This window comes from Mesoplodon densirostris, chromosome 5, assembly GCF_025265405.1.
Source record: "Mesoplodon densirostris isolate mMesDen1 chromosome 5, mMesDen1 primary haplotype, whole genome shotgun sequence".
NCBI lineage: Eukaryota > Metazoa > Chordata > Mammalia > Artiodactyla > Ziphiidae > Mesoplodon > Mesoplodon densirostris.
Genome location: NC_082665.1, coordinates 119,918,020 through 119,944,173, shown reverse-complemented (window position 1 = coordinate 119,944,173; position 26,154 = coordinate 119,918,020). Strand labels below are relative to the sequence as shown.

Below are 26,154 nucleotides of genomic sequence, written 5' to 3'. Positions count from 1 at the left end.
TCTTTTTTATGTGTTGTTGGATTTGGTTTGCTAATATTTTGCTAATATTTTACTTGGTTTTGCTAGTAGTTTTTTGCTCCTGTACTCATCAAAGATATTGGCCTGTAATTTTTTTTTTTTAGTGGTATATTTGTCTGGTCTTGGTATCAGCGTGATGGTGGCTTCATAGAATGTCTTTGAGAGTGTTCCCTCCTTTTCAATCTTTTGGAAGATTTTGAGAAGGATTGGTATAAGTTCTTCTTTATATGTTTGGTAGAATTTGCCTGTGAAGCCACCTGGTCCTGAACTTTTGTTTGTAAGGAGTTTTGTTTGTTTGGTTTTTTGTTTTTACAGATTCTATTTCACTTCTAGTGATTGGTCTGTTCAGATTATTTCTTCTTGATTCAGTTTTGGTGGGCTGTATGTTTCTAGAAAAACTTGTCCATTTCTTCTAGGTTGGCAAATTTGTTGGCATGTAATTGTTCATGATATTCTCTTACAGTGTTTTGTATTTCTGCAGTATTGTTTATTTCTCCTTTTTTCTTTCTTATTTTGTTTATTTGGGTTCTCCCTCTTCTTGATGAGCCTGGCCAAAGGTTTGTCAATTTTGTTTACACTGTCAAAGAACCAGCTCTTGGTTTTATTGATTTTATCTGTTGTTTTTTTAAAAAATCTTTATTTTACATTTTTTGTCTCTGATCTTTATTATTTCCTTCCTTTTGCTGACTTTAGGTTTTGTTTGTTCTTTTTCTAATTCTTTTAGGTAGTAGATTAGGTTGCTTGAGATTTTTCTAGTTTTTTGAGGAGGGCTTGTATCGCTATGAACTTGCCTCTAACAACTGCTTTTGTGACATCCCACAGATAATGTATGGTTGTGTTTTCATTGTCATTTGTCTCAAGGTATTTTTTTAATTTCCTCTTTGATTTCATCATTGACCCATTGGTTTTTTTAGTAGCATGTTGTTTAGACTCCATGTAATTGTTTTTTTCTCATTTCTTTTTCTAAGGTTGATTTCTAGTTTCATGCTGGTGTGGTCAGAAAAGATGCCTGAAATAATTTCTATCCTCTTAAATTTGTTGAGGCTTGCTTTGCGCTCTAGTATGTGGTCAATCCTAGAGAATGTTCCACGTGCACTTGAAAAGAATGTGTATTCTGGGTTTTTTGGATGTAATGTTCTAAAAATTTCAATTAAGTCTAACTGTTCTGTTGTATCATTTAGGATCTCTGATGCCTTACTGATTTTCTGTCTAGGAAGATCTGTCCATTGATGTGAGTGGGGTGTTAAGGTCTCCTACTGTTATGGTATTCCAGTCAATTTCTCCCTTTATGCCTGTTAATATTTGTTTTATGTATTAAGGCGCTCCTATATTAGGTACATATATGTTGACGAGAGTAATATCCTCTTCTTGTATTGATCCTTTTATCATTATATAGTGTCCTTCTTTATCTTTTTTTATGGCCTTTGTTTTAAAGTCTATCTTGTCTGATACAAGTATTGTGATCCCTGCTTTCTTATCATTTCCGTTTGCATGAAATATCTTTTTCCACCCCCTCACTTTCAATCTATCTGTGTGTCCTTTGCCCTAAAGTGGGTCTCTTACAGGCAGCATATTGTAGGCTTTTGTTTTTTTATCCAGTCTGCCACTCTGTGCCTTTTGATTGGGGCATTTAGTCCATTGATGTTTAAGGTAATTCTTGATAGATGTGTATTTATTGCCATTTTAAATCTTTTTTTCTAGTTAATTCTGTACCTCCTCTTCTTCCCCTTTTGTTTTTCCTTTGTGGTTTGATTTCCTTTTATTTTATTCTTGTGTTCTCTTCTTTTTGGTTTTTGTGAATCTATTGTGTGTTTTTTGACTTGTGGTTACCCTGTTTTTCAAGTATGTTAACCCCTTCATATATCTACTTGCTTTAGACCGGTAGTCATATAGGCTCAAATACATTCTAAAAAAAAAGAATCTACATTTTCTTAACTCTTCTCAACATTTTATGATTTTGGTGTCCTCTTTTACATCTTCATGTTTATCCTTTTGCTGTTCACTGTGGTCATCATCACTTTCACACACAAAAAATTTATGTTTTTCCTTTTTAATCTGTATAGTGGCTTATTTAAGTGATTTACTTTTTTTTTTTTTTTTTCTTTTTGCGGTATGCGGGCCTCTCACTGTTGTGGCCTGTCCCGTTGCGGAGCACAGGCTCCGGATGCGCAGGCCCAGCGGCCATGGCTCACGGGCCCAGCCGCTCCGCGGCATATGGGATCCTCCCAGACCAGGGCACGAACCCGTATCCCCTGCATCGGCAGGCGGACTCTCAACCACTGCGCCACCAGGGAGGCCCGATTTACTTTTTGATTGTAATTTTCTCTTTGATATAGCTTCTTGCTTTTCTATTTAGAGAAGAAGACCTTTCAAAATATCTTTTATGATAGGTTTAGTATTGCTGTATTTTTAGTTTTTGCTTGTCTAAGAAATTCTCTCTCTCCTATTCTAAATGATTGAATATATTTTGCTACTCCTTCCTGGCCTGCAACGTTTCTGTAGAGAAATCAGCTGATAGCCTTATGGGGGGGGGGGTTCCTTGTAATGAACTGTTTTTCTCCTCTTGCTGCCTTTAGAATCCTCTCTTTAACTTTTGCCTTTTTAATTATACTATGTCTTGGTGTAGGTCTGTTTGGGTTCATCTTGTTGGGACCCTCTGTGTTTCCTGTACCTGGATGTGTTTCCTTCTTTAGGTTTGGGAAATTTTCAGCCATAATTTCTTCAAATACATTTTTGATCCCTTTTCCTGCTGGTGAGGGGGTTTCCGCGGGAGTCTTTCCTCTTTCACAGCTCCCTCCCAGGGGTACAGGTCCTGTCCAGATTCCTATTTTTTTTCTTTTGTCCTACCTGGTTATGTGGAAATTCTGGTTATGTGGAAATTCTTTTTGTCCTTTCAGAAGTCTGAGGTCTTCTGCCAGCATTCAGTAGGATTCTGTGAGAATTGTTCCACATATAGATGTATTTTTTGATGTATTTGTGGGAGGAGGTGAGCTTCTCATTCTTTTTCTCTGCCATCTTGATTGCTCAGCTTTGGTTTTGAATGGGGAAGAAATGGTGACCTGGAAACATTTTTCCTGAATTGGTTATTGTACAAGAAATCTTGCTTATCACAGGAATGGGAGTTCATTCTATCCCACTTTCCATCTGTTTCCTTTCTTAAGATTGGAACTGTGAACATCTGGTTCTCAGCAAAACAATTTAAGATGAAAACAACTCTGCTTCATAGAGTATGGAGAATGTTTTGTGTATGTGCTGCTGTGTTACGTTTCCATGTCTAGAGTTACCTTTTTACAACTTCATAGTGTATCCTAGTTACAGTTGGGCCATAATATGTTTAAGCATTCCCCTGTTGATGCATTTGGACTTTTTACAAACTGAACATCCTTGTTATTTTTGCATGTGTAGAGTTTTGGAATACTCTCCCACTAGGCTACAAACTCCTTGAGGATGAGAGCTCTTTCTGAAGAATGCATATCCTCTAGCACAGTACCCCTGTACATCATAAAGGTTCTGTAAATACTTCTTATACAGATGTTGAAGGGATGGATGATATGCTGTATAGGAGCAGATGTAAGAGTTGGTGTTTCTGTGAGTGGAACACTGAGAATGTAATGATTGAGACTAGATTTGGTAAACCTTGTTTTTTTTTAAAACCCTGAAATACTGGAACTGTTGGATACCTATCAAACTTGAAGGAGATAGTTATTTTATATAAATAATATAACCACACTTGTAAAGAAAGATACTACCTTTTCGGGGTTTTGATTTCAATTAAGTACTTTAAACAAAAAACATTATAGAAGGTTAACCAAAGAAAAGTAGATGTTCCCCTGGGGTTAGGGAGGATTGGAGGTCTCTGTTCCATTTCTCAAGTTTCACATTACAGGTTTTATATACTACAGAGTAGGCCTCAGCAGAATGACTTGCCTATCTAAGGCTTTAGGATAGTTGGCTTAAGTACTCTGCAATTTTTAAACTCTACATTTGTGCTGAACATTATATGAATCAGGTAGATTTGTATTCCTGGCCCTTCCAGTATCTTTGGACAAGTCACTTCCATTCTTTAGGTCTTGTTTTCTTGATCTGTAAAATGTGGGTAGTAACACTGTTGAACCTCATAGGGTTGCTGAGAGGCTTAATGAGATAAAGTACATAAAGCAACTTAGCACAATGTCTTAGCACAGAGTAAGCACTCTTTGCTTGGCAACTGTTAATGTTCATTGGAAGCCTCCACAATCTTTGACTAGATAAGTACAGTTAGGATCTAGGCTTTTAGGGATTTTTAAAGCATCTGGATTTGAAAGATAATAATAAGCCATTTATAGGAGGCTTCTGGAACAGCAGAATTTAAAAAGAAGGAAAAAGTGGGGTTCTGGTTCAAGGTGGCAATGTAGGAAGATCCTGAACTGACCTCCTCCCACAGACAAACTGAGTCTCTAGCTGTGTGTGGAACAATTTCCTTGGAAAGGCTGGCTGAGCACGGACTACACATCAGGCAAAGGAGAGGAAAACCGCACTGACGTGGGCAGGAGAGGCTGGGATGCAACCTCACTGCTGACCCCACCCCTGGTGTGGAGACCCAGAATCAGGGTGGAACTCAAAACCCAGAGCTCCTCCCTGAGGAGTGAAGGGTTTGAACTACACCTGAGGCACCATAACTTTTAAGACCTGTACCTGAAAGACGAGCCCCCCAAAACATCCAGTTTTGAAAGTCAATGGGGCTTATGTCCACGAGACCCACAAGACAGTAGTGATCTGAGAAATGGCTCTTAAAAGCCTTGCAAGCTCAGACTCACCTGCCCCAGGACCCAGTTCCAAGGGAGCCCGTGCTCAGACTTCAAGTAAAAAAGGCTCGTCTGCTAATATTAAAGAGTTGGCCTGAGGGGTAGGCATAAACTTTAACACACATCTCCAAGAGCTTGCTGGAACACCCTCCAGGGACAGAGACTGGTGGGCACAATCTTCACACTCTCCCTCTGCTTTGGCTGGCAGCAGCGTCTCTTTCTCTTTTTTTCTTTTTAACTTTTTCCCACAGGTGCCATCTTTACACTCCCTGTCAGCTTTGCTACAGCCATTGGGCACATCTTCGCACTTTCCCTTTCCTCATCTCCTGGAAGGGAGCTTTTACACGTGGCTGGTGCCCTGATTTTTGCAGTTGCTGCCCAGGGAACACCCCTTGATTGCTTGGCCCTAAAGGCCAGGGGGAGCTTATGTTCCTGTGTCCAGTGGGACTAACAATTGAACAGACAGTTCCTGGCAGGCTACCACCCCCCAGGGCACTGCACAGACAGCACACTGAAACACACCCCCATCTTTCTGTGAAAGAGGCCTGTTTGCTTGTCCAGGAGCTTTGGCCTGAGGCCTACAGAGCTGTTTTCAGGGAACATAAGCTGATGGACACCATCTTTGCACTCTCTTTCTGCCTCACTACAGCTGTTATCTCCCAGAAAAGAATTTAGATACTCATCTGGGGGCAGCAGAACTTATGCTTGCAGTCCCACGGGACTGTATGTATGTATTTGCATACTTCAAAAGCTATTGCCAGGGTTGGAGACAAGATGGTGGAGTAGAAAGACTTGAGCTTACCTTCTCTCACAAAAACACCAAAATCGCTGAACAACCACTGGCAAAAAAAGATTTGAACCTACCAAAAAAGAAGTTCCACACCCAAAGATAAGCCAAAACAAGACAGTAGGAGGGGCACTTTTACCATATAATCAAATTCCTTACCTGCCGGGTGGGTGACCCACAAACTGGAAAATAGTTATATCACAGAGGTTCTCCCACAGGAGTGAGAGTTCTGAGCCCCACATCAGGCTCCCCAGCCTTGGTGGGGGTCTAGCATCAGGAGAAGGAGCCCCCAGAGCATTTGGCTTTGAAGGCCAGTGGGGCTTGAGTGTAGCAGCTCCATAGGACTGGGGGAAACAGAGACTCCACTCTCGGAGGGCACACACAAGGTTTCACGTGCACTTGGACCCAGAGGAAAGCAGTGACTCCATAGAGGCCTGGGTCAGACCTACCTGCAGATCTTAGAGGGTCTCCTGGGGAGGTGAGGGTTGGCTGTGGCTCACTGTAGGGCAGGTACACTGGTGGCAGAGGCCCCAGGAAATATTCATCAGCATGAGCTTTCCCTGAGGTCACCATTTTGGTGAGGCCTGGCCCTACCCAACAGCCTGCAGGCTCCAGTGCTGGGACACCTCAGGCCAGACAACAAACAGGGTGGAAACAGCTCCACCCATCAACAAGCAGGCTGCCTAAAGACGTCCTGACCCCACAGCTGCCTGCAAATATAGCCGTTGAGATGGCCCTGCCCACCAGAGACAAGACCCAGCTCCATCCACCAGTGGGCAGGCACCAGCCCCTGGACCAACCTCACCCACCATGGGGCAGACAACAGAAGCAAGAACTACAGTCCTGCAGCCTGAGGAACGGAGACCACAAACACAGAAAATTAGACAAAATGAGATAGCAGAGATGAAGGAACAAGATAAAACCCCAGAAAAACAACTAAGTGAAGTGGAGATTGAATTCTTTTTCAGGTAGATTGCCTGAGTAATGATAGTAAAGATGATCCAAGATCTTGGAAAAAGAATGGAGGCACAGCTGTGACAAAGCGAAAGAGAGGCATGGAGATATATACAGTACCAAACGTAAGGTAGATAGATAGTGGGAAGCAGCCGCATAGCACAGGGAGATCAGCTCAGTGCTTTGTGACCACCTGGAGGGGTGGGATGGGGAGGGTGGGAGGGAGGGAGACGCAGGAGGGAAGGGATGTGGGAACAGATGTATATGTATGACTGATTCACTTTGTTATAAAGCAGAAACTAAAAAAAAAAAAAAAGAATGGAGGCACAGACTGATATAAGAAATGTTTAATAAAGAGCTAGGGGACTTCCCTGGTGGTCCAGTGGTTAAGATTCCATGCTTCCACCGCAGGGAGCATGGGTTTGATCCCTGGTTGGGAAACTAAGATCCTCACATGCTGCACAGTGCAGCCAAAAAAAAAGCTACAAGCTTCAGAGAACAAACAGATGAACAGTACAATAACTGAAATGAAGAATACACTAGAAGGAATCAGTAGCAGAATAAATAGGGCAGTAGAACAAATAAGCGAGCTGGAAAACTGATTGGTGGAAACCACTATTGCAGAACAGAATAAAGAAAGAAAAATGGTAGCACTATTTACAATAGCCAGGACATGGAAGCAAGCTAAATGTCCATCAACAGAGGAATGGATAAAGAAGACGTGGTACATATATAGAATGGAATATTACTCAGCCATAAAAAGGAATGAAATTGGGTCATTTGCATAGATGTGAATGGACCTAAAGAGTGCCATACAGAGTGAAGTAAATCAGAAAGAGAAAAACAAATATTAACGCATATGTGGAATCTAGAAAAATGGTATACATGACCTCAATTACAGAGCAGAAATAGAGACACAGACATAGAGAACAAATGTATGGATATGAAGGAGGAAAGCAGTGGGGTGTGAGGAATTGGGAGATTGGAATCAACACATATATACTATTGATACTATGTATAAAATAGCTGATAGGAATGTACTGTATAGCACAGCGAACTCAACTTAATGCACTGTGGTGTCCTAAATGGGAAGGAAATCCAAAAGGGAGGTGATATATGCATATGTATGGCTGATTCATTTTGCTGTGCAGTAAAGCAACTATACTCCAATAAAAATAAAAAAAGAAAAATGAAATGAGGACAGAGGCCTCTGGGACAACATTAAATGCACCAAAAGTCACATTATAGGGGTCCCAGAAGGAGAAAAGAGAGAGAAAGGGCCTTAGAAAATATTTTAAGAGATAATGGCCAAAAACTTTCCTAACATGGGAAAGGAGACACTCAAGTCCAGGAAGCACAGAGTCCCATGTAGGATAAACCCAAGGAGGAACACACTGAGACACATATTAATCAACAAAGATTAAAGACAAAGAGATAATATTAAAAACAACAAATAACATACAAGGGAATCCCCACAAGGTTATCAGCTGATTTTTCAGCAGAAATTCTGCAGGCCAGAAGGGAGTGGCATGATAAATTTAAAGTGATAAAAGAGAAGAACCAGCAACCAAGAATACTCTACCCAGCAAGGCTCTTGTTTAGATTCAACAGAGAAATCAAAAGCTTTACAGACAAGCAAAAGCTAAGAGTATTCATCACCATCAAAACAGCTTTACAACAATGCTAAAGGAACTTCTCTAGATGGACAAGGAAAGACCACAACTAGAAATAAGAAAATTACGAATGGGAAAGCTCACCAGTAAAGGTAAACATACAGTAAAGGTAGGAGATCACCCACACACAAATTTGATATCAAAATCAGCAATTGTGAGAGGAGGAGAGTACAAATGCAGGATATTGGAAATGCATTTGAAATTAAGAGACCAACAACTTAAAACAATCTTGTATATATATAGATGGCTATGTAAAAACCTCATGGTAATGGCAAACCAAAAATCTACAATAGATACACACACAAAAAAGGAATCCAAACACAACACTAAAGATGGTCATCAGGGCTTCCCTGGTGGCGCAGTGGTTGAGAGTCCGCCTGCCGATGCAGGGGACGCAGGTTCGGGCCCTGGTCCGGGAAGATCCCACATGCCGCGGAGCGGCTGGGAGCCATGGCCACTGAGCCTGCGCGTCCAGAGCCTGTGTTCCGCAACGGGAGAGGCCACAGCATTGAGAGGCCCGCGTACCGCAAAACAAAAACAACAACAACAACAAAAAAAGATGATAGTCATCAAATCACGCGAACAAAAGAGGAAGGGAAGAAAAAAGACTTATAAAAACAAATCCAGAACAATTAACAAAATGGCAATATGAACATACATATCAATAATTACCTTAAATGTAAATGGATTAAATGCTCCAACCAAAAGACATGGACTAGTTGAATGGATACAAAAACAAGACTTGTATATACACTGTCTACAAGAGACCCACTTTATTATTTTTATATTTTTGTGTGCATGTGTGTGTATTGATAGTTTATTCTTTTTTATTGCCAAGTAAATGCCCAGGAGTATGATTACTGAGTTGTATGGCAATTGTATATTTGGTTTTTAAAGAAACAGCTAAATTCTTTTACAAAGTGGCTGTATCATTTTATATTCCCACCAGCAATGTATGAGGGATTCAGTTTTTCCACAATCTCGCCAACACCTGGTTTTTTTTTTTTTTAACATCTTTATTCAACATCTGGTATTGTTGCTATATTTTTCATTTTAGTTGTTCTAGTGGGTAGGTAGTGATATTTCTTCATGGTCTGCATTTTCCAAATGGTTAGTGGTGTTTGTTTTCTTTTTTTTTACTGGGGTATAGTTGTTTTACAGTGTTGTGTTAGTTTCTACCGTACAGCAAAGTGCAGTAGAGTTCCCTGTGCTATACAGCATGTTCTCATTAGTTATCTATTTTATACATATTAGTGTATATATGAAGAGACCCACTTTAAATATAGGGACACATACAGACAAAGTGAGGGGATGGAGAAAGGTATTCCATGCAAATGGAAATCAAAAGAAAACTGGAATAGCAATACTCATATCAGACAAAATAGACTTTAAAATAAAGACTGTTATAAGAGAAAAGAAGGACACTACATAATGATCAAGGGATCAATCCAAGAAGATAGAACAATTGTAAATAAATATGCACCCAACATAAGGGCACCTTAATATATAAGGTTTCGTCCATAAAAGAAATTGATAGTAACACAATAATAGTGGGAGACTTTAACACCCCACCTACATCAATGGACAGATCCTCCAGACAGAAAATCAATAAGGAAACACAGGCCTTAAATGACACATTAGACCAGATGAACTTAATTGATATTTATAGAACATTCCATCTGAAAGCAGCAGAATACACATTCTTCTCAAGCTCACAAGGAACATTCTCCAGGATAGATCACATCCTGGACCACAAAGCAAGCCTCAGTAAGGTTAGGAAAATTGAAATCATATCAAGCATCTTCTCTGACCACAACATTATGAAACTAGAAATCAATTACAAGGGGAAAAAACCTAAAAAACACAAGACACGTGGAGGTTAAACAATATGTTACTGAACAACCAATGGATCACTGAAGAAATCAAAAAATACCTAGAGACAAATGAAAATGAAAACACAACGATCCAAAACCTATGGGATGCAGCAAAAGCAGTACAATCTGTACAATCTATATTTATAGCAATACAATCTTACCTCAGGAAACAGAAGTCTCAAACAACCTAACTTTATACCTAAAGCAACTAGAGAAAGAAGAACAAACAAAACCAAAAGTTAGTAGAAGGAAAGAAATCATATAGATCAGAGCAGAAATAAATGAAATGGAGATGAAGAAAACAATAGAAAAGATCAATGAAACTAAAAGCTGGTTCTTTGAAAAGATAAACAAAATTGATAAACCTTTAGCCAGACTCATCAAGGAAAAAAGGAGGTCTCAGATCAATAAAATTAGAAATGAAAAAGGACACCACAGAAGTATGAAGGATCATAAGAGACTACTACAGGCAACTATATGTCAATAAAATGGACAATCTAGAAGAAATGGACAAATTCTTAGAAAGGTACAAGCACCCAAGAGTGAACCAGGAAGAAATAGAAAATATGAACAGACCAATCACAGGTACTGAAATTGAAACTGAGTAAAAAAATTTACACCCAACAAAAGTACATGACCAGATGGCTTCATAGTAGAATTCTATCAAATTTAGAGAAGAGTTATCACCTGTCCTCCTGCAACTCTTCCAAAAAATTGCAGAGGAAGGAACACTCCCAAGCTCATTCTATGAGGCCACCATCACCCTGATACCAAAATCAGACAAAGATACCACAAAAAAAAAATTACAAGCCAATATCACTGATGATCATAGATGCAAACATCCTCAACAAAATACTAGCAAACCGAATCCAACAATACATTAAAAGGATCATACACCATGATCAAGTGGAATTTATTCCACTGGATGCAAGGATTTTTCAGTATCCACAAATCAATCAGTGTGATACACCACATCAACAAATTGAAGAATAAAAACCATATCATATCAATAGATGCAGAAAACAACTTTTGACAAAATTCAACACCCGTTTATGATGAAGACTCTCTGGAACCTGGGCATAGAGGGAATCTACCTCAACATAATAAAGGCCATATATGACAAACCCACTGTGATAAAAAGCTGAAAGCATTTCCTCTAAGATCAAGAACAAGACAAGGATTTCTGCTCTCACCACTGTTATTCAACATAGTTTTGGAAGTCCTAGCCATGGCAATCAGAGAATGAATCTAGGAGCTGACTGAGACCCTCTCCTTTGGGACACTGATAGGTCTTGGCATACCCTCGGGTACTCGGAGCTATTACAAATATAATAGGCTGCTTTGACGATCAAAAGATTTGAGAAACAACCAGGAGCTAGGGTAGGGTTGAATGACAAGTTTCATCTCATACATGAGGCTACTCCTTTAAGACCAGCTGAGACAGTTGTTTCATGTAATGCATAGAAACCAACCCAGAGTCAAGCAAAATGAAGAGACAGAGGCATATGTTCCAAATGAAAGAACAAGATAAAAGCCTGAGGAAAAGACCTAAATGAAATGGAGATAAATAATTTACCCAATAGAGTTCAAAGTAATGGTCATAAAGATGCTCCCAAACTCAACTTCAACAGAGATGGAAAATATATGTATTAAATAGTCACAGAGCTGAGGAGTACAGTAACATAACTGAAAAATACACTAGAGGGGTTCAGACTAGATGAAGCAGACTAGATGAAGCAAAGAAAGGAACTTGAAGACAAGGCAGTGGAACTTACCCAATCAGGACAGCAAAACCAAAAAAGAATGAAAAAAGTGAAGATAGCTTAATGGACTTATTGGACACATCTATCAGACTGACATTCTCATTATAGGAGTCCCAAAAGAAGAGAGAGAAAGGAATAGAAAACTTGATGAAATAGTGGGTGAAAACTTCCCTACCCTAGGGAAGGAAACAGACATCCAGATGCAGAAAGTCCAGAGTGTTCCAAATGAGATGAACCCAAAGAGACCCTCATCAAGACACATTATAATTAAAACACCAAAAGCTAAATACAAGGAGAGAATCTTAAAAGCAGCAAAAGAAAAACAACTTGTTATGTACAAGGGAACCTCCATGAGACTATCAGCAGATTTTTCAGCAGAAACTTTCCAGGCCAGAAAGTAGTGGCATGAAAATATACAGTGCTGAAGGGGGAAAAAAAAAAAACTTGCAACAAAGAACTCTACCCAGCAGAGTTATTCAGAATTGAAGGAGAGAATTTTCCAGATTAGCAAATCTAAAGGAGTTCATCATCATTAAACCAGCCTTACAAGAAATGTTAAAGGACTTCTTTAAGCTGAAAAGAAAGGGTGCTAATTAGTAACAAGAAAACATAGGAAAGAATAAACTTCACTGAAAAAGGTAGTGGATCAACCACTTAAAAGGTTAAGAGACAAAAGTAGTGAAAATAATTATAACTACAATAATTAGTTAAAGGACATACAAGATAAAAAGATGTAAAATGTGACATCAAAAATATAAAACCTTGTGGAGGGAGTTAAAATGTAGAGCTTTAGAATGCAACCAAACTTAAGTTGTTATCAACTTAAAATAGACTGTTATGGATACAAGTTGTCATATGTAAGCCACATGGTAACCACAAAGCACAATCCTGTAGTAGACACACAGAAGATGAAGAGAAAGGAATCTAAGCATACCACTAAAGAAAGTCATCATAGCACAATGGAAGAAAACAGAAGGAGGAAGAGAGACTCAATAGATGCAGAAAAAGCATTTGACAAAATTCAACATCCATTTATGATAAAGACTCTTAACAAAGTGGGTATAGAGAGAACTTACCTCAACCTAATCAGGACCACAGCTAACATCATGCTGAAAAAGCTGGTGGAAGCTTTTCCTCTGAGATCAGAAACAAACAACAATGCCCACTTTGCCACTTTTATTCACATTAGTGGTTGGAGAGCCTAGCCAGAGCAGTTAGTCAAGAAAAAGAAACAAAAAGCATCCAAATTGGAAAGGAAGTAGTAAAACTGTCACTATTTGTAGATGGCATATTATATATATGAAACCTTACGGACTCAAAAAAACTGTTAGAACTAATACACAAATTCAGTTAAGTTACAGGGTACAAAGTCTAAAATCTGTTGCATTTTAATACACTAACAAACAATCAGAAAGAGAAATTAAGAAAACAATCCCATTTACAATTGTAACAAAAAGAATAAAATACCTGCAAATAATTTTTTTTTTTTTTTGCGGTACACGGGCCTCTCACTGTTGTGGCCTCTCCTGTTGCGGAGCACAGGCTCCGGATGCGCAGGCTCAGCGGCCACGGCTCACGGGCCCAGCCACTCCGCGGCATGTGGGATCTTCCCGGACCAGGGCATGAACCCGTGTCCCCTGCATCGGCAGGCCACCAAGGAAGCCCACCTACAAATAAATTTAACCAAGGAGCTGAAAAACATGCACACTAAAAACTATAAGACAAAGACATTTATGAACAAAATTGAAGACAAAGATAAATGGAAAGATATTTCATGCTCATATACTGGAAGAATTAATACTATAAAGATGTCCAGATTACTCAAAGCAATCTACAGATACAGTGCAATCCCTATTAACATTCCAATGGCACTTTTCACAGAAATAGAACAAAAAATCCTGAAATTTTTTGGAATCACAAAAGATGCCAAATAGCCAAAGTAGTCTGGAGAAAGAACAACAAAACTGGAGGCATTACACTCCCTAATTTCAAATTATATTACAAAACTATAGTAGTCAAAACAGTATGGTATTTGCATAAAAACAGACACATAGATCAACTGAACAGAATAGAGAGCCCCAAAATTAACCCACACATATATGGTCAGTTAATTTTTGACAAAAGAGCCAAGAATATACAATGGGGATAGGACAGTCTCTTCAATAAAATGGTGTTGGGAAAACTGGTTAGCCACATTCAAAAGAATGAAACTGGACCACTATCTTACACCATACACAAAAAATAATCCAAAATGGATTAAAGATGTGAATGTAAGATCTGAAACCATAAAATTACTAGAATAAAACATAGGTGGTAATCTGCTTGACATAGGTCTTGGCAATGATTTTTTTAAATCTGATTCCAAAACAACAAAAGCAAAAATAAACAAGTGGGATTTCATCAAACTAAAAAGCTTCCACACAGCAAAGGAAACCATCAACAAGATAAAAAGGCAACTTACTGAATGATAGAAGATATTTGCAAATCATATGTCTGATAAGGGGTTAGTATCCAAATATGAAGAACTCATACAGCTCAATAACAACGACAACAAAAAATCAGATTAAAAAGTTGGCAAAGGATCTGAATAGACATTTTTCCAAAGAATATGTGCAAATGGCCAACAAGCACATGAAAAGATGCTCAACATTGCTAATCATCAGGGAAATGCAAAACAAAACCACAATGACATACCACCTCCCACCTGTTAGAATGGCTATTATCAAAGCTTTTCCTGTATGATCAAACAAAACAAGGATGCCCACTATCAAAAGACAAGATATACAAGTGTTGGCGAGGATGTGGAGAAAAGGGAACCCTTGTGCACTGTTGGTGAGAATGTAAATTGGTGCAGCTCCTATGGAAAATAGTATGAAGTTTCCTCAAAACATTAAAAGTAGAACTGCCATCTGATCCAGCAATTTCACTTCTGGGTATTTATCCAAAGAAAATGAAAACACTAACTTGAAGATATATCCACACCCCCATGTTCGTTGCAGCTTTATTTATGATAGCCAAGATATGGAAACGACCTAAGTGCCCAATGATGGATGAGTGGATAGGGAAGATGTTGTGTATATATACAATGGACTATTACTCAGCTATCTAAAAAAAAAAAGAAACCTTACCCTTTGTGACAATATGGATGGATGCCCTTGAGAGTATTACGCTAAGTGAAATAAGTCAGGGAAAGACAAATACTATATGATCGCACATATGTGTAACCTCAAATCAACAGAAAACAGATTGGGCGTTCCCAGAGTTGTGGGGTAGGGGTGGATGGAATGGGTGAAGGTAGTCAAAGGGTACAAACTTCCAGTTATAGAGTAAGTCCACAGGGATGTAATGTACAGTATGCCAACTTTGCTAATAAAACTATATAGCATATTTGAAAATCGCTGAAAGTTCTTAAAAGTTCTTAAGATCTTAAAAGTTCTCTCTTTTAAGTTCTTAAAAGATCTTAAAAGTTCTCATCACAAGAAAAAAAAGTTTTGTGACTGTAAGGTGACGGACGTTAACTATACTTATTGTGATGATCAGTTTATAATGTATCCAAATCATGATGTACACCTGAAACTAATGTTACAAGTCAGTTACACCTCAATAAAAAAAATTTTTTTTAAAGAACAAAAAAGCCAGAATTAAGAATTAGGATTTGTATGTAATCTAAGCACTTGGTGGGGCTGAGGGGAAAGGCTGGCTCACACATGTGGTCAGGTTAGATGCCTTGCGAGGACTTTTCCAACAGCATGTCACACTGCTTCTGTGATATACGCTACAATTATCTACAATTGTGAGGCAATTTTTATCGTATTTTATTTGCTACTGAAGCTTTTTTGGCAATATAGGAAATTTATTTCTTTGTTTTTTGATGCTGTTAAAGTATAAATGCTCTAAAATTAGACATTGAAAAGGAATTGGTTAGTATCTGTCCCCACTGTGGAGGTCTCTGGCCAATCCAAGGAGTCCCTTCACCTGCTTTTATTCACTTGCTCTGTAGAAGGGGCATATTTTTATTTAAAGCGGGTTAGATACTTTTCAGAAAAGTCATATGACAGGTTTTCTGATTTCCTGTATTAATTAAACAAACTTTTGTGGTTTTGTAGGTGATAATCTCGGCCAGCAATACAACAGCCCACAAGAAGTGATTGGCAAACGAGGTTCTGATATCATCATTGTGGGCCGGGGCATAACAACATCAGCTAATCGTCTGGAAGCAGCCGAGACATACAGAAAAGCTGCTTGGGAAGCTTATTTGAGTAGACTTGCTGTCTGAGTGTCTTGGATACATTTTTGTGAAGGCCTTGAAGATACATAGTCTCCTGAGATGCCACTGGCTTGAAATAATAAGCAGCCTTTAATACTGCTTGGATTCTTCCATGGGTCCTGTGTGGAATGACTTCTGGAGTTACCACAGCACACAGGAAATATTCGGTGACTTATAATCACTGCACTATCACTATAATCAGTTCATTTTCAAGCTGTGTTTTATTGAGACTGATGTTGGTTAAGCAATCACAGCCCTGTCCTGTTAGAATCTTCCACATTTGAGGAAGTCCCCCTTCTCTAGATCAGACTTTTTGATTCTTTGAATTGCCGTGAGACAGAAATTTTAGGTCATGAAGAGGCTAAAACCAGTACAGCATTTCTTGTGTCCTTTATTCTGTGTCTAATGTGGTACCCTAATAATATTTAAATATTAGCTGTTCTCCTCCTCTTCTGCTTAAAAATAGTCCAGGTGTCCAAATGGTGCTGGCTCCCAGCACTGCCGTTGCTCACTCACCGGAGGGGGCCTGGTGGGAAACAGGAGATGACTGTAGCTAAGCCCCTGCAGCCAATATCAGGCTTTCATTTCAACATGGAGAGGGCTTCTGACTCCTCAGTTCTTCCCTGGGGCGGCAGTTTAAACCTGTGCTGAACCCCAGTCACTGATTCCTTTTGCCTTATTTCTATTACAAATGGACCAGCTTCTCCTTCATTTATTTAAAAAGACAGCAGCATCAAGAGGTCTAAGGTTTCATTCGGAGGTTTGCTTGAGGATCCTACATGATTGTCCCAAACGCCGTTGACAGAGAGGGCTGTCAGCCTTCACATTTAGAAATGAAGAGAAAGGAGCCCAGCAACAGAGCTGAAGTTTTTGGGTCTCCACTGTGGTGGGGCTGGACACTTCACACGTGTGGCAGTTAGGCAGCCTCTCACTCTGGTCCCCAGTGCACTTTCTCCTAGAAATTCTTCTCAGTTTCTGGACGATCCCTGTACTCCGATACTGATACAGATTTTCTCCATTTTTATATTTCTTTGGTCTGTTCAGGAAGCATCTTAGAGGGAGGGGAGTGAAGGGTGTGGGCTCAAGTGATCATTTTGAAATGGCCCGGCTGCACATTCAAGGCCCTGGGGTTCTAGAGGTGGGAGTTGCATTTGAAGGCTCTCAGTTCTGATTCCACCAGCACACTCCTAATCTGCCGTTCTCATCTCAATCATGCCTACAAGCAGTGGCAGGTGTCAGAGGACACTTGCCATTTCCTCAGGATGACAGCTGTTCCCATCTCTGACTGCCCCACTCTTCAGCTTTTGTGAGTCAGATAGAAGCCTGTTAGGTTAAGTCGGGTGCTTATCTTGGAGTCTACACTTAACAGCTTCTGCTCTGAAGTCCTATTGAGCTTCGGGTCCCAGTGCCGAAGCTCCAGAGAAGTTCCCTTTGGGAAAGGCAAATTATCACGGAATAAGGCGGGAAGGAAATGGAAGAGGTGTGGCCTCGGGGCTATTCTGGAGGAGCTGAAAGTTAGGAAGAGGTGGAAATTTTTCTAATAAGAACTTACGGGAATTTCTTGGATATATTACAAGTCCTGGGGCTTCCCTGGTGGCGCAGTGGTTGAGAGTCTGCCTGCCGATGCAGGGGACACAGGTTCGTGCCCCGGTCCGGGAAGATCCCACATGCCGTGGAGCGGCTAGGCCTGTGAGCCATGGCCGCTGAGCCTGCGCGTCCGGAGCCTGTGCTTCGCAATGGGAGAAGCCACAACAGTGAGGCTCGCGTACCACAAACAAACAAACAAACAAACAAAAAAGTCCTGGTGACCTCAAGGCCGAGAGACCTTTGCAGTAATGTGCTGAGGTCTCAAGTGCCCACTTAATGGACTCACTGGTTCTCACACTTCAGCATGCGTCAGAATCACCTGGAGTCTCGTTAAATCAGACGTTGGCCCAGCTCCAGCGTCGACTGGGTAGTTCTAGGATAGGACATGAAAGTTTGCATTTCTAACAAGTTCTCAGGCAATGCTAATGCTGCTGGTACAGGGACCACACTTAGAGCATCACTACCCTGGTTAGTCACATTTTTCTTCTGCAATGAAATGGTCTTGGGGTCTCTTTCTCCTGCTGAGAGCAGGAGAAAAGTCCTGCCATAAGCAGTTCTGTTACTGAAGCTCACTCAGGGCCCCTTCTGGGTAACTTGATGGGAAATCAGAGGAGCATCAAAGAATCACCTGGGCCCCACCATCGGAGATTCTGTTTCAGCAGATTTGAGGCGAGGCCTGGAGATCTGCATTTCAACAGGTACTTCGGCTTATTTTGGTGTTTCTTGAGAATAAGCCCAGCACAGACAGTCTGGAGTCATAAAACACTGGAGCACAAATTGATTGAGACAAGTCGAAGAACTTGGCTGTCTAGGACCTATGAGGGGACTATTCAGCATAAAAGCATTTTAGAGGCATTTAATAGTTTAGCCCTTTCTCAGTCAAGAAATATTTACAGAGCATGAGCTCTGAGCTTACAACACCGGCCCTAGTGAAGAAAGTGGGAACAGTCTTCACAGGGTGCCCAGAACAACACCTGTAAGACTAATGGGAGTGGAGAATATCAATACTGGCCTCTTCCAGTACTCTGGGTGTTTAGTAGAGCATCAGCCAGTCAATTTGTAGTGCCGCAGGAACCTAAGAAACCTGGTCCGCTCTCCTTACTTTAAAGCGACAGAAATATAGACCCTGAACAGTGAAGGGAACAAACAGCTCATGACCAGCTTGTGAGCAACAGAGGCCTGGGGCCTCAGGCCCAACTCATCCTCACTCATGGTGATGCGGACTGTCTACGGTCTCTGGAAGAGGGCACGGAGGGTGAGGGCGGCAGCCCGAGGACACGCAGCACTGAGCCAGCTCTCCTAGCACAGTGCTGCTGGGCCCACGTAGGCAAAAAGGCCCAGAAGCACCGCCACAGGCTTTGCCAAGAGCTCCGAAGAAGAGAACAGATATGGCGTATCTCCTTTGAGATGGGTGGACACAAGGAGCAAGAGTGGGGAGGCTCAGACCAGGGCGCGTGCACTGTCTGTGTGTGTGTGTGCGCACACACGTGTGTACACATCAGAGGGCCAACTGGTTGTTTCTGCCGCGAGAGGAGCTGAGGTTTCTGACAGCCCATCTTGGTCAGTGCAGTGCTGGCCCATAGATGCAGTCTGTGGCCTCCTACCAACCATGGGTTTGCTGCTACGTCCCAGGGTGGGCAAAAGAAAGAAAAGACCTGAGGAAGTCCAGCAACCAGGAGAGGAAAGCAAAGAAAACCACCTGCAACAGGTGTTAGCTCCAAGAGCAGGGATTTCACCTTGTGTTCAGTGCAGCATCTCTGCACCTGGAACGGGCCCAGCAAACGTCTCTGAATGAATGCAAGCATAGGTGCCTTCTGGTGAAGGAACTGCCACCGGAAGCAGACCCGCTTCAGAATAACAAAAATAAGATGACAATTTGTGTGTGTTGTGGGGAGGGGGGACTAAAATGAAAATTTTCATTTTGAATGTGAAAATGTGATGGAAACATTTCAAGATGGTATGATTATACTGAGAACTACATCTGTGGGCAGGAAGATCAAGTGGAAGAAATACCAAAATTCAAAACAAAGGGACAAAGAAATGGAAATAACAGAGTAGATGAGAGGCTTACAGAACAGATTCCTGAATATAAAGAGGAAAAGACAACGGGAGGACAGGAAATACTTACAGAAGTAACTGAGGAAGTTTTCCCCAGTTTGAAAAAATACTTGAGTCTGCAGAAGCAAAGGGCCCAGTGAGTTCTAGGCAGGTGTTGTGGACAAAGGCATACACCTGGGCACATCCTGTCAAAATTACTGAACTTCAAAGATGGGACATTTTACAAACATCTAGAGGAATAAAATACTTGGAAAGTGAAAGGAATCCAACTAGCAGCAGACTGTCATCTGTAACACTGGAAGCTTGGAGACAGGTAGTGACATCCACAGGCCCTGAGAAAGGCCTGTCACAACCAGGAATCCTGAGCCCAGCCATGTGATCCCCTTTCGGGCTGTAGCAGGTTGTGAGTGTTCATGGTGCACCTCAGTGCTCTGACTCGTATCGACACCAGTGAGTGAGAGGCACTGAGCATGTGCCTCTGAAAAGGCTCCTTGAGGGAGGCCGGGAGTGCACAGGCAGAGCGGGGGTATCTGGCCAGTAAAAACGGGACCTGTCAGTCGCTGAAGCAGTGACTATATCCCAGAATCTTAGGAAACTGATTTTGGAAGGTCCTTAGAGATCATCTAATCTGATCGCCCCATTTCACAGATGAAACTGAGTCCCACTGGGAAATGATTCACGCAAGGTTACAGAAGAGCCAATTACAGGCAGAGTAAGGACTAGAATCCCTGTCGTTACCCTCAAATTTGGTATTTTTGTTATTACACTTTTTACCCCGTTTCTGTGAGGTAGATACATTCAACTTTGTCCCCCTTTCTATCAACACGCAGATACATACTATACATGTAATATTCTTTCACCATTTAATCAAGTATTTATTGAACACAGGGAGTGAGCCTGACATACATCGTCCCAGTCATTACAGAACTTAGTTTCCAAACTAAACTTTCAAAAGGACTTCCATACCGTCCTAAGGGACAGCAGCCAGCCTCTCCTTCCCCATCAGTCAAAACCTCATTGCTACCAGGACTCAATAAAGTACCAAAACAAGTGGCAATTCTGTTAACGTCCCCATCCTTCCTCCCTCCCTGAATCCATACACTTTGCCTTATGACTCAGCAGTTCCTCCCGTTTGAGGTGGAGAGTATTTCCACAACCCACTGATGTTGGACTCAGCTGTGTAGGTTTCTCTGGCCAATGGAATGTGGGGGGAGGGGTCAGGGTCCCTGTTCCGAGTCTAGACCTGTGTTTCTGCCACCACGAGAAGAGCATGCCCTGATTAGCCCACACGTCCCAGGAGAATAAGAGCGGGGCAGAACCCACACCAGCCTTCCGCAGCCTGACGCCGGGGGGCCCCGCCTGGCCCGCGAGCCTGTGAGCATGGCAATCAGTGCTCATCCCTGGACGCCATGGGGTTCGGGGTGGGGGGTTGTGCAGCAGTAGCTAACTAATAGTTACAGTGTGCTGCGGCGCCCCACGTCTAGCCCTGGTCGCCGGGAGGACAAACGCTTGACTCCACCAAGACTGCCTTCCCCGCCTTCACCTGCGGCTGCTTTCAGAGATCTCTCCAAAAGAAACAGCCACTTGGCTCTTGTGGGAATACTGTGCTTCAGTAGGGAGCCCACTGTCAGCCAGTAGGTAACCATGGACTCTGCAGTTTGCTTCCTCCACCCCTTAGCAGATGGACGTGACACGTGTCATCAGCGCCCCTGGCTGACTGGGCAAGGGCTAAGAGGACCAGTGGGGCAGGGATACCAAAACATGTTTTTTGGAGGAACCTGGTATTTTTTTAAAAAGGGGGGATGGGAATCAGGACTGCTTAGGGGTCTTTATAGTTAATGCTGTCTTTATTAAATGCTGTTTTATTTTGGATTATAGGACATAGGATGCTGTATCTTTTTTTAGATCCTAAGACCTTTAAAGTTTGTAATCTGGCTTTGAATGAATTATCAAGTGATTTTTTTTTTTTCCTCTTCCATCTGTTTTCTCCATAGCCCTTCCAAGCCCACACCTGGCCTTCGTGCCTCAGGAAAGGGATGCCACAATGGAAATACAAAGAGAAACAAACAATTAGAATATTTTTTAACTTTTAAAGTTCAAGGTCTTGGCATTAAGGACTGGTTTGGAAGAACGTTTGCCTCTCTCCTTCCCACCAAGGGAGCAGGGGAGGAGTGTTCCTCTGGCCTGGGGAGAGGAACAGAAGGTGGAGGGGTGGACACAGTCAGATCCTGGGGTGGGCTGTGATACGGAATCCCCACCCCAGGCAGGGAGGGAGGGAGGAAAAAAGAGGCACAGAGAGCAGAGGAGCTCTGGGCCTCGCTTTTCTAGGAGGAGCCCAGGAGAGCAGTGATGCCAGAAAACCCACCCCAGCACGGAGCGTGGCAGTGGACTTGGAAGCCACGTGTGGCTAAGGCAGAGCCTGAGGCAGCCTGAGCTTCTGTGGCTCCATATAACATGAGGGAGAAGCCGCATTTCCCTGAAAAGGGCATGGGTGTTAGCTGAGAAACATTTCTGGTGGGCCTGAAGGCTCTCCCCCCTACCATGTAGGGACATTTCAGCAGAAAGTGGCCCTGATGAGGACAGTGACGTCTGAGCAGGTGCCGTGTGCACAGGCAACTCTGGGGGCCTGCCTCCAATGTCATGCTGCTGTGCTTAGCCTGCAGCATGGGGCGCAGGGGACCCTGAAACGACTGTGATTAACAAGACACTGTCCCTCTTCACCTAGTAACTTTGTTTTCTGTCATCACTTGAGTAGAGATGGTGATGTTAAAAAATAAAAATGTTTTTTGCACACCTGAATGATGGCCTGGAGAGTCTTATTCGCCTCATAGAATTTGCTCAGGGAAAAACAGCCTCATCAGTCTCCGATCTCCTTCCCCCGCTTATGCTTTTGTCTTCCGCCCTCACCCCTGCCACCTTGCTGCCCTCAGACTTCCCCAAACCCCTGTGGTCTACTCTTGGGCTGTAGCATCCCCTCTTCCTCCCTCCTGTTGCCTTCTTCCCCTTTTAAACTCCAGGTCCATGCGATAGGGGATGTCTCCCAACTCAGGTCAAGCCTACAGTCCCTGAGGCTTGAGCAGGAATGAACCCTCAGGGACAGCTCAGCAGGTGGAGAACAAGGCAGCCCCGGCCTCCCCGTCTCTCCTGGGGCCTCTGCCCAGCTCTCCCCTCCCATCCACGTGGGACCCTCCCATGGGTGCAACCCACAACCCTCAGTTGTGGTGGGTTCTGTTCAGTGTAGGTTTTAAAATACTGTTTTATGGTCACAGGCCAGGATGTGAATGCCAACCATCACATACAACTGCTCATACAAATATTCCATTCCCGCAGGGCTGGCTGGACCAGCAGGGAAATGAGCCACAAACCAGTGCTTGCACCAACCCATGGTCACCTCATGGAAGAGAGTCTTTAATGTGTTAAACTTTTATGCCAGGAATCATGAAATGTGTGTCAGTTGTCATCTTCCATCATTTTCCCCCCACTTTTTAAATAGAAAAGCTCCTTGAACTGTACCTGGATTTTCGGTCACCACGCATATACCAGAGACTGCTCATAAGGTGAGGACAAGAGAAAAAGATGCAAGGAAGGAGGAGGGGAAGAGACGTTTTATAATCTCTCCATCTGCACGTAGAGGTACTTCGTTTAATTTCAGTAGAGATGTGTGCCTCCAAGGCAGAAATTCAGATGACTCTCTAGTCATACCGCAGAGTTCTGAGTTAAGAAACGACAGTCTTGCTTTTCCCAGAGGGTGCAACACAGAGGAAAGAGCATCGAACTAGAGTAGGGATCCCTGAGCTGGGGTCTCACTTGCCAACCTTCTCTCCAAGGGGGGGACCAATCTCAACTTCCTCCTTAGTAAGATGGGGCAATACCTTCCCTGAATACCATGTGGGCCTACCGTGAGGGTCAGACGGAGAGAGGCTGCATTTTGTCTCAGGCGTTTGATAGTCTGTGCAGGTAGGACCAATGAAGCTGTAATTGGCGAGCCTTCCAGGGGGTTTCTGAAGTCAAACTAAGATGGTAAATGGTAAGCAGCTGCCCTCATAAATAGGCCCAGGCCTTGTAATATGTTCCCTGTTTACACACGTATTAGCATTATTCCGACAAGGGTCTGTAGCGTTCACTAGAACGCTGAAAGTGTCACCGACACAAAGTGGTTAAGAACTCCTGTCCTAGAAGGTCACCACCTCGGCGCGTGACCCTATGGTTACTTACAGTTTAGAGCTTGCCTTTTTGCAAGAATTTGAGGCCACTTAAAATGAAGACACTAGGCAGCAGAACATTCGTCAGAAGGATCAGAAAGCGGGTGTGGAGGGGAAGGCAGGGCGAGGATGAGGGTCAGCAGAGGGGGCGGGATTCAGTGGAGAGGACGGGGATCCCAATAAGAACTGGAGGTAGGTTCCATTTCCTGGCATTTAGTTCCCAGCCTCCTGACAATCAAGACACCAAAACAGGCCAGATTATACAAGTCCCACGCTATGACAAAAGGAAGCATCGAACGTCCCAGCACTGAACTCCGGAGAAACCAGTTGGATATGAAGACCGTCTATCTCACTGTGACACATCACCCAACCCATCCTGGAGGCGGCTCTGTCAGCCGGGGCCGGCCGGGCAGGGACCATCCCTCGCAGAGCTGCAAGACCGGCCGAAGAAGCCATGCGGGCCGAGAAGAACGAGCTCTCCCCTCCCAGCACCACCACCTGCTCAAATGTCTCTCTCCTTCTCCTGCCTCCACTTGCATCCTCTCCCGAGGGTCACAATGGCGCCCCGTCCTGCCTGAGAAGTCTGCAACCCCTCAGCTGGGTGAGGACAGAAGCTGGGGGGAGGGAGAGACCTAGCCAGGCCTCGTCAGCCCCCCACCAGGACGAGAGGGACAGGCGCGCCACATTCACGGGCACGCTGACAGCCACAGATGGACAAGCTCCCAAGCGGGTCCCACACGTCCACAAGGGATGCCTCAGAGGCTCTTACCTCCTCCTGAGTTTCCTCCACGCTGCTGCCCTCCTCCTCTGCCCCACTGCCCAGTCTCAGCCAGGGCGCAGAAGGGCTGCAGAAGCTGCGTCCACCAGGCTGCCCTTCTCAGAAGCAACAGGAGCCCCGCACGCCTGCCGAGAGCCCTCCAGTGAGGGAGGAGCTTTTCAGTGAAGAGATGTCACGTGAACAGAGAAAAGGACCTTCTCTCCTCCCCTCTGATCTTCCCATCTGTTTGCTGTTACCTGAAATTCATCCCAAGAGTTTCATGATAATCAACTCCAGCTTTGATCCTAATTAAGCAAATTAAAAAAACACGTCTTCCGAGGAGAGGCAGCTGTTAGTTACTTTAGTTTGTCTAATTACTAGTCAACCAAGTGGAATGAGAATCCCCAGTTCTCTTTAAAAGAGTGACAGCATAATCCTGATTTGGTTAAAATTACACACATATGCACAGAAAAAAAGACCAAGACGTAGTCCCCCAAAAGGGCAAGAGTCGTTACCTCTGAGTGGTGTGATTATAAAAGATTTTTGATTTCTTTATGATCTCTTTATTTTCCATCTTTTCCATGTACTACTTTTGCATTAGAAAAGTAAATTGTTAAAAAATCCATCAATAAAAATAAGTACCATTTGGAAATCTGTATTAAATCAACATAGATTGATTTTAAAGGTAAATAGCCCCTCCCCACTCTTCCTTTCCAACAAACAAGCGCATTACTGATCATCTTTCCAAACAGAAATGAGTAAAGAATTTTCCAGAGACCACCAGGTGCTCCTTGCAGGGGTCCCTGCGGCCACACAACGAGGAGGTCACTCCCATCTGTGTGCTTCCACAACCCAGCAACGACAGAAAATGCCTATCAGTCCTTGGTTTAAGAGAGCTTTGCAACCCACCTGCTCTGTTACCTGTGTTAACTGGGGGCGGTGAGAGCATGGCCAAATCACCAGAGGAAAGAAGTAAGGGAGCCACACCCTGGGTCAGAACCTCAGGAGTCAGGTCTCCGAACAGCTGTTCCCAGAGCTTCCAGCAGGGGGCAGCAGGGCATTGCCAGCGACAGCTCCATCAACAGCCATCTGGTGTCACCGAGGAAACAGCCCTAACTTCCACATCCGGTGGAAGCCTGGAGCAACTCATCCTTTCTGTCTGTGGCTCAAGAACGCTGTGCCCTTACAGAGCTGCCTGATGGAAAATGAGACTTCGAACAAGTAAATGATGTGTCTCCAGGAAACCCACAATCAAACAAAAGAGAAACCCAAAGTTTCTTCCGAAATCATATTTTTCTGTTTAGAAAAGTCTCAAAACCGCCATGTGTCTATTTTGTATATTTATCTACATTAGGCTCTATTCCAAAAAGGATTTAAGGCAGCTTCACCAAGTCACAAGGTCTCTGTTTCATCCTAATTACACAGGACAA

General features: G+C 42.9%; 1 protein-coding gene across 2 annotated transcripts in view; it reads left to right on the top strand.

Annotated features, from left to right (window-relative positions):
• The window catches only part of UMPS (uridine monophosphate synthetase), a 49,739-nt gene extending 27,222 nt beyond the window's left edge, over window positions 1-22,517 (top strand). For both annotated transcript variants that reach the window (XM_060099420.1, XM_060099421.1), the window contains exon 6: window positions 15,960-22,517. In XM_060099420.1, coding sequence (XP_059955403.1) covers window positions 15,960-16,129 — 170 coding nt within the window. In that variant the 3' untranslated portion in view covers window positions 16,130-22,517. The remainder of the gene's footprint in view (window positions 1-15,959) is intronic.
• The last annotated feature ends 3,637 nt before the right edge of the window (window positions 22,518-26,154 follow it).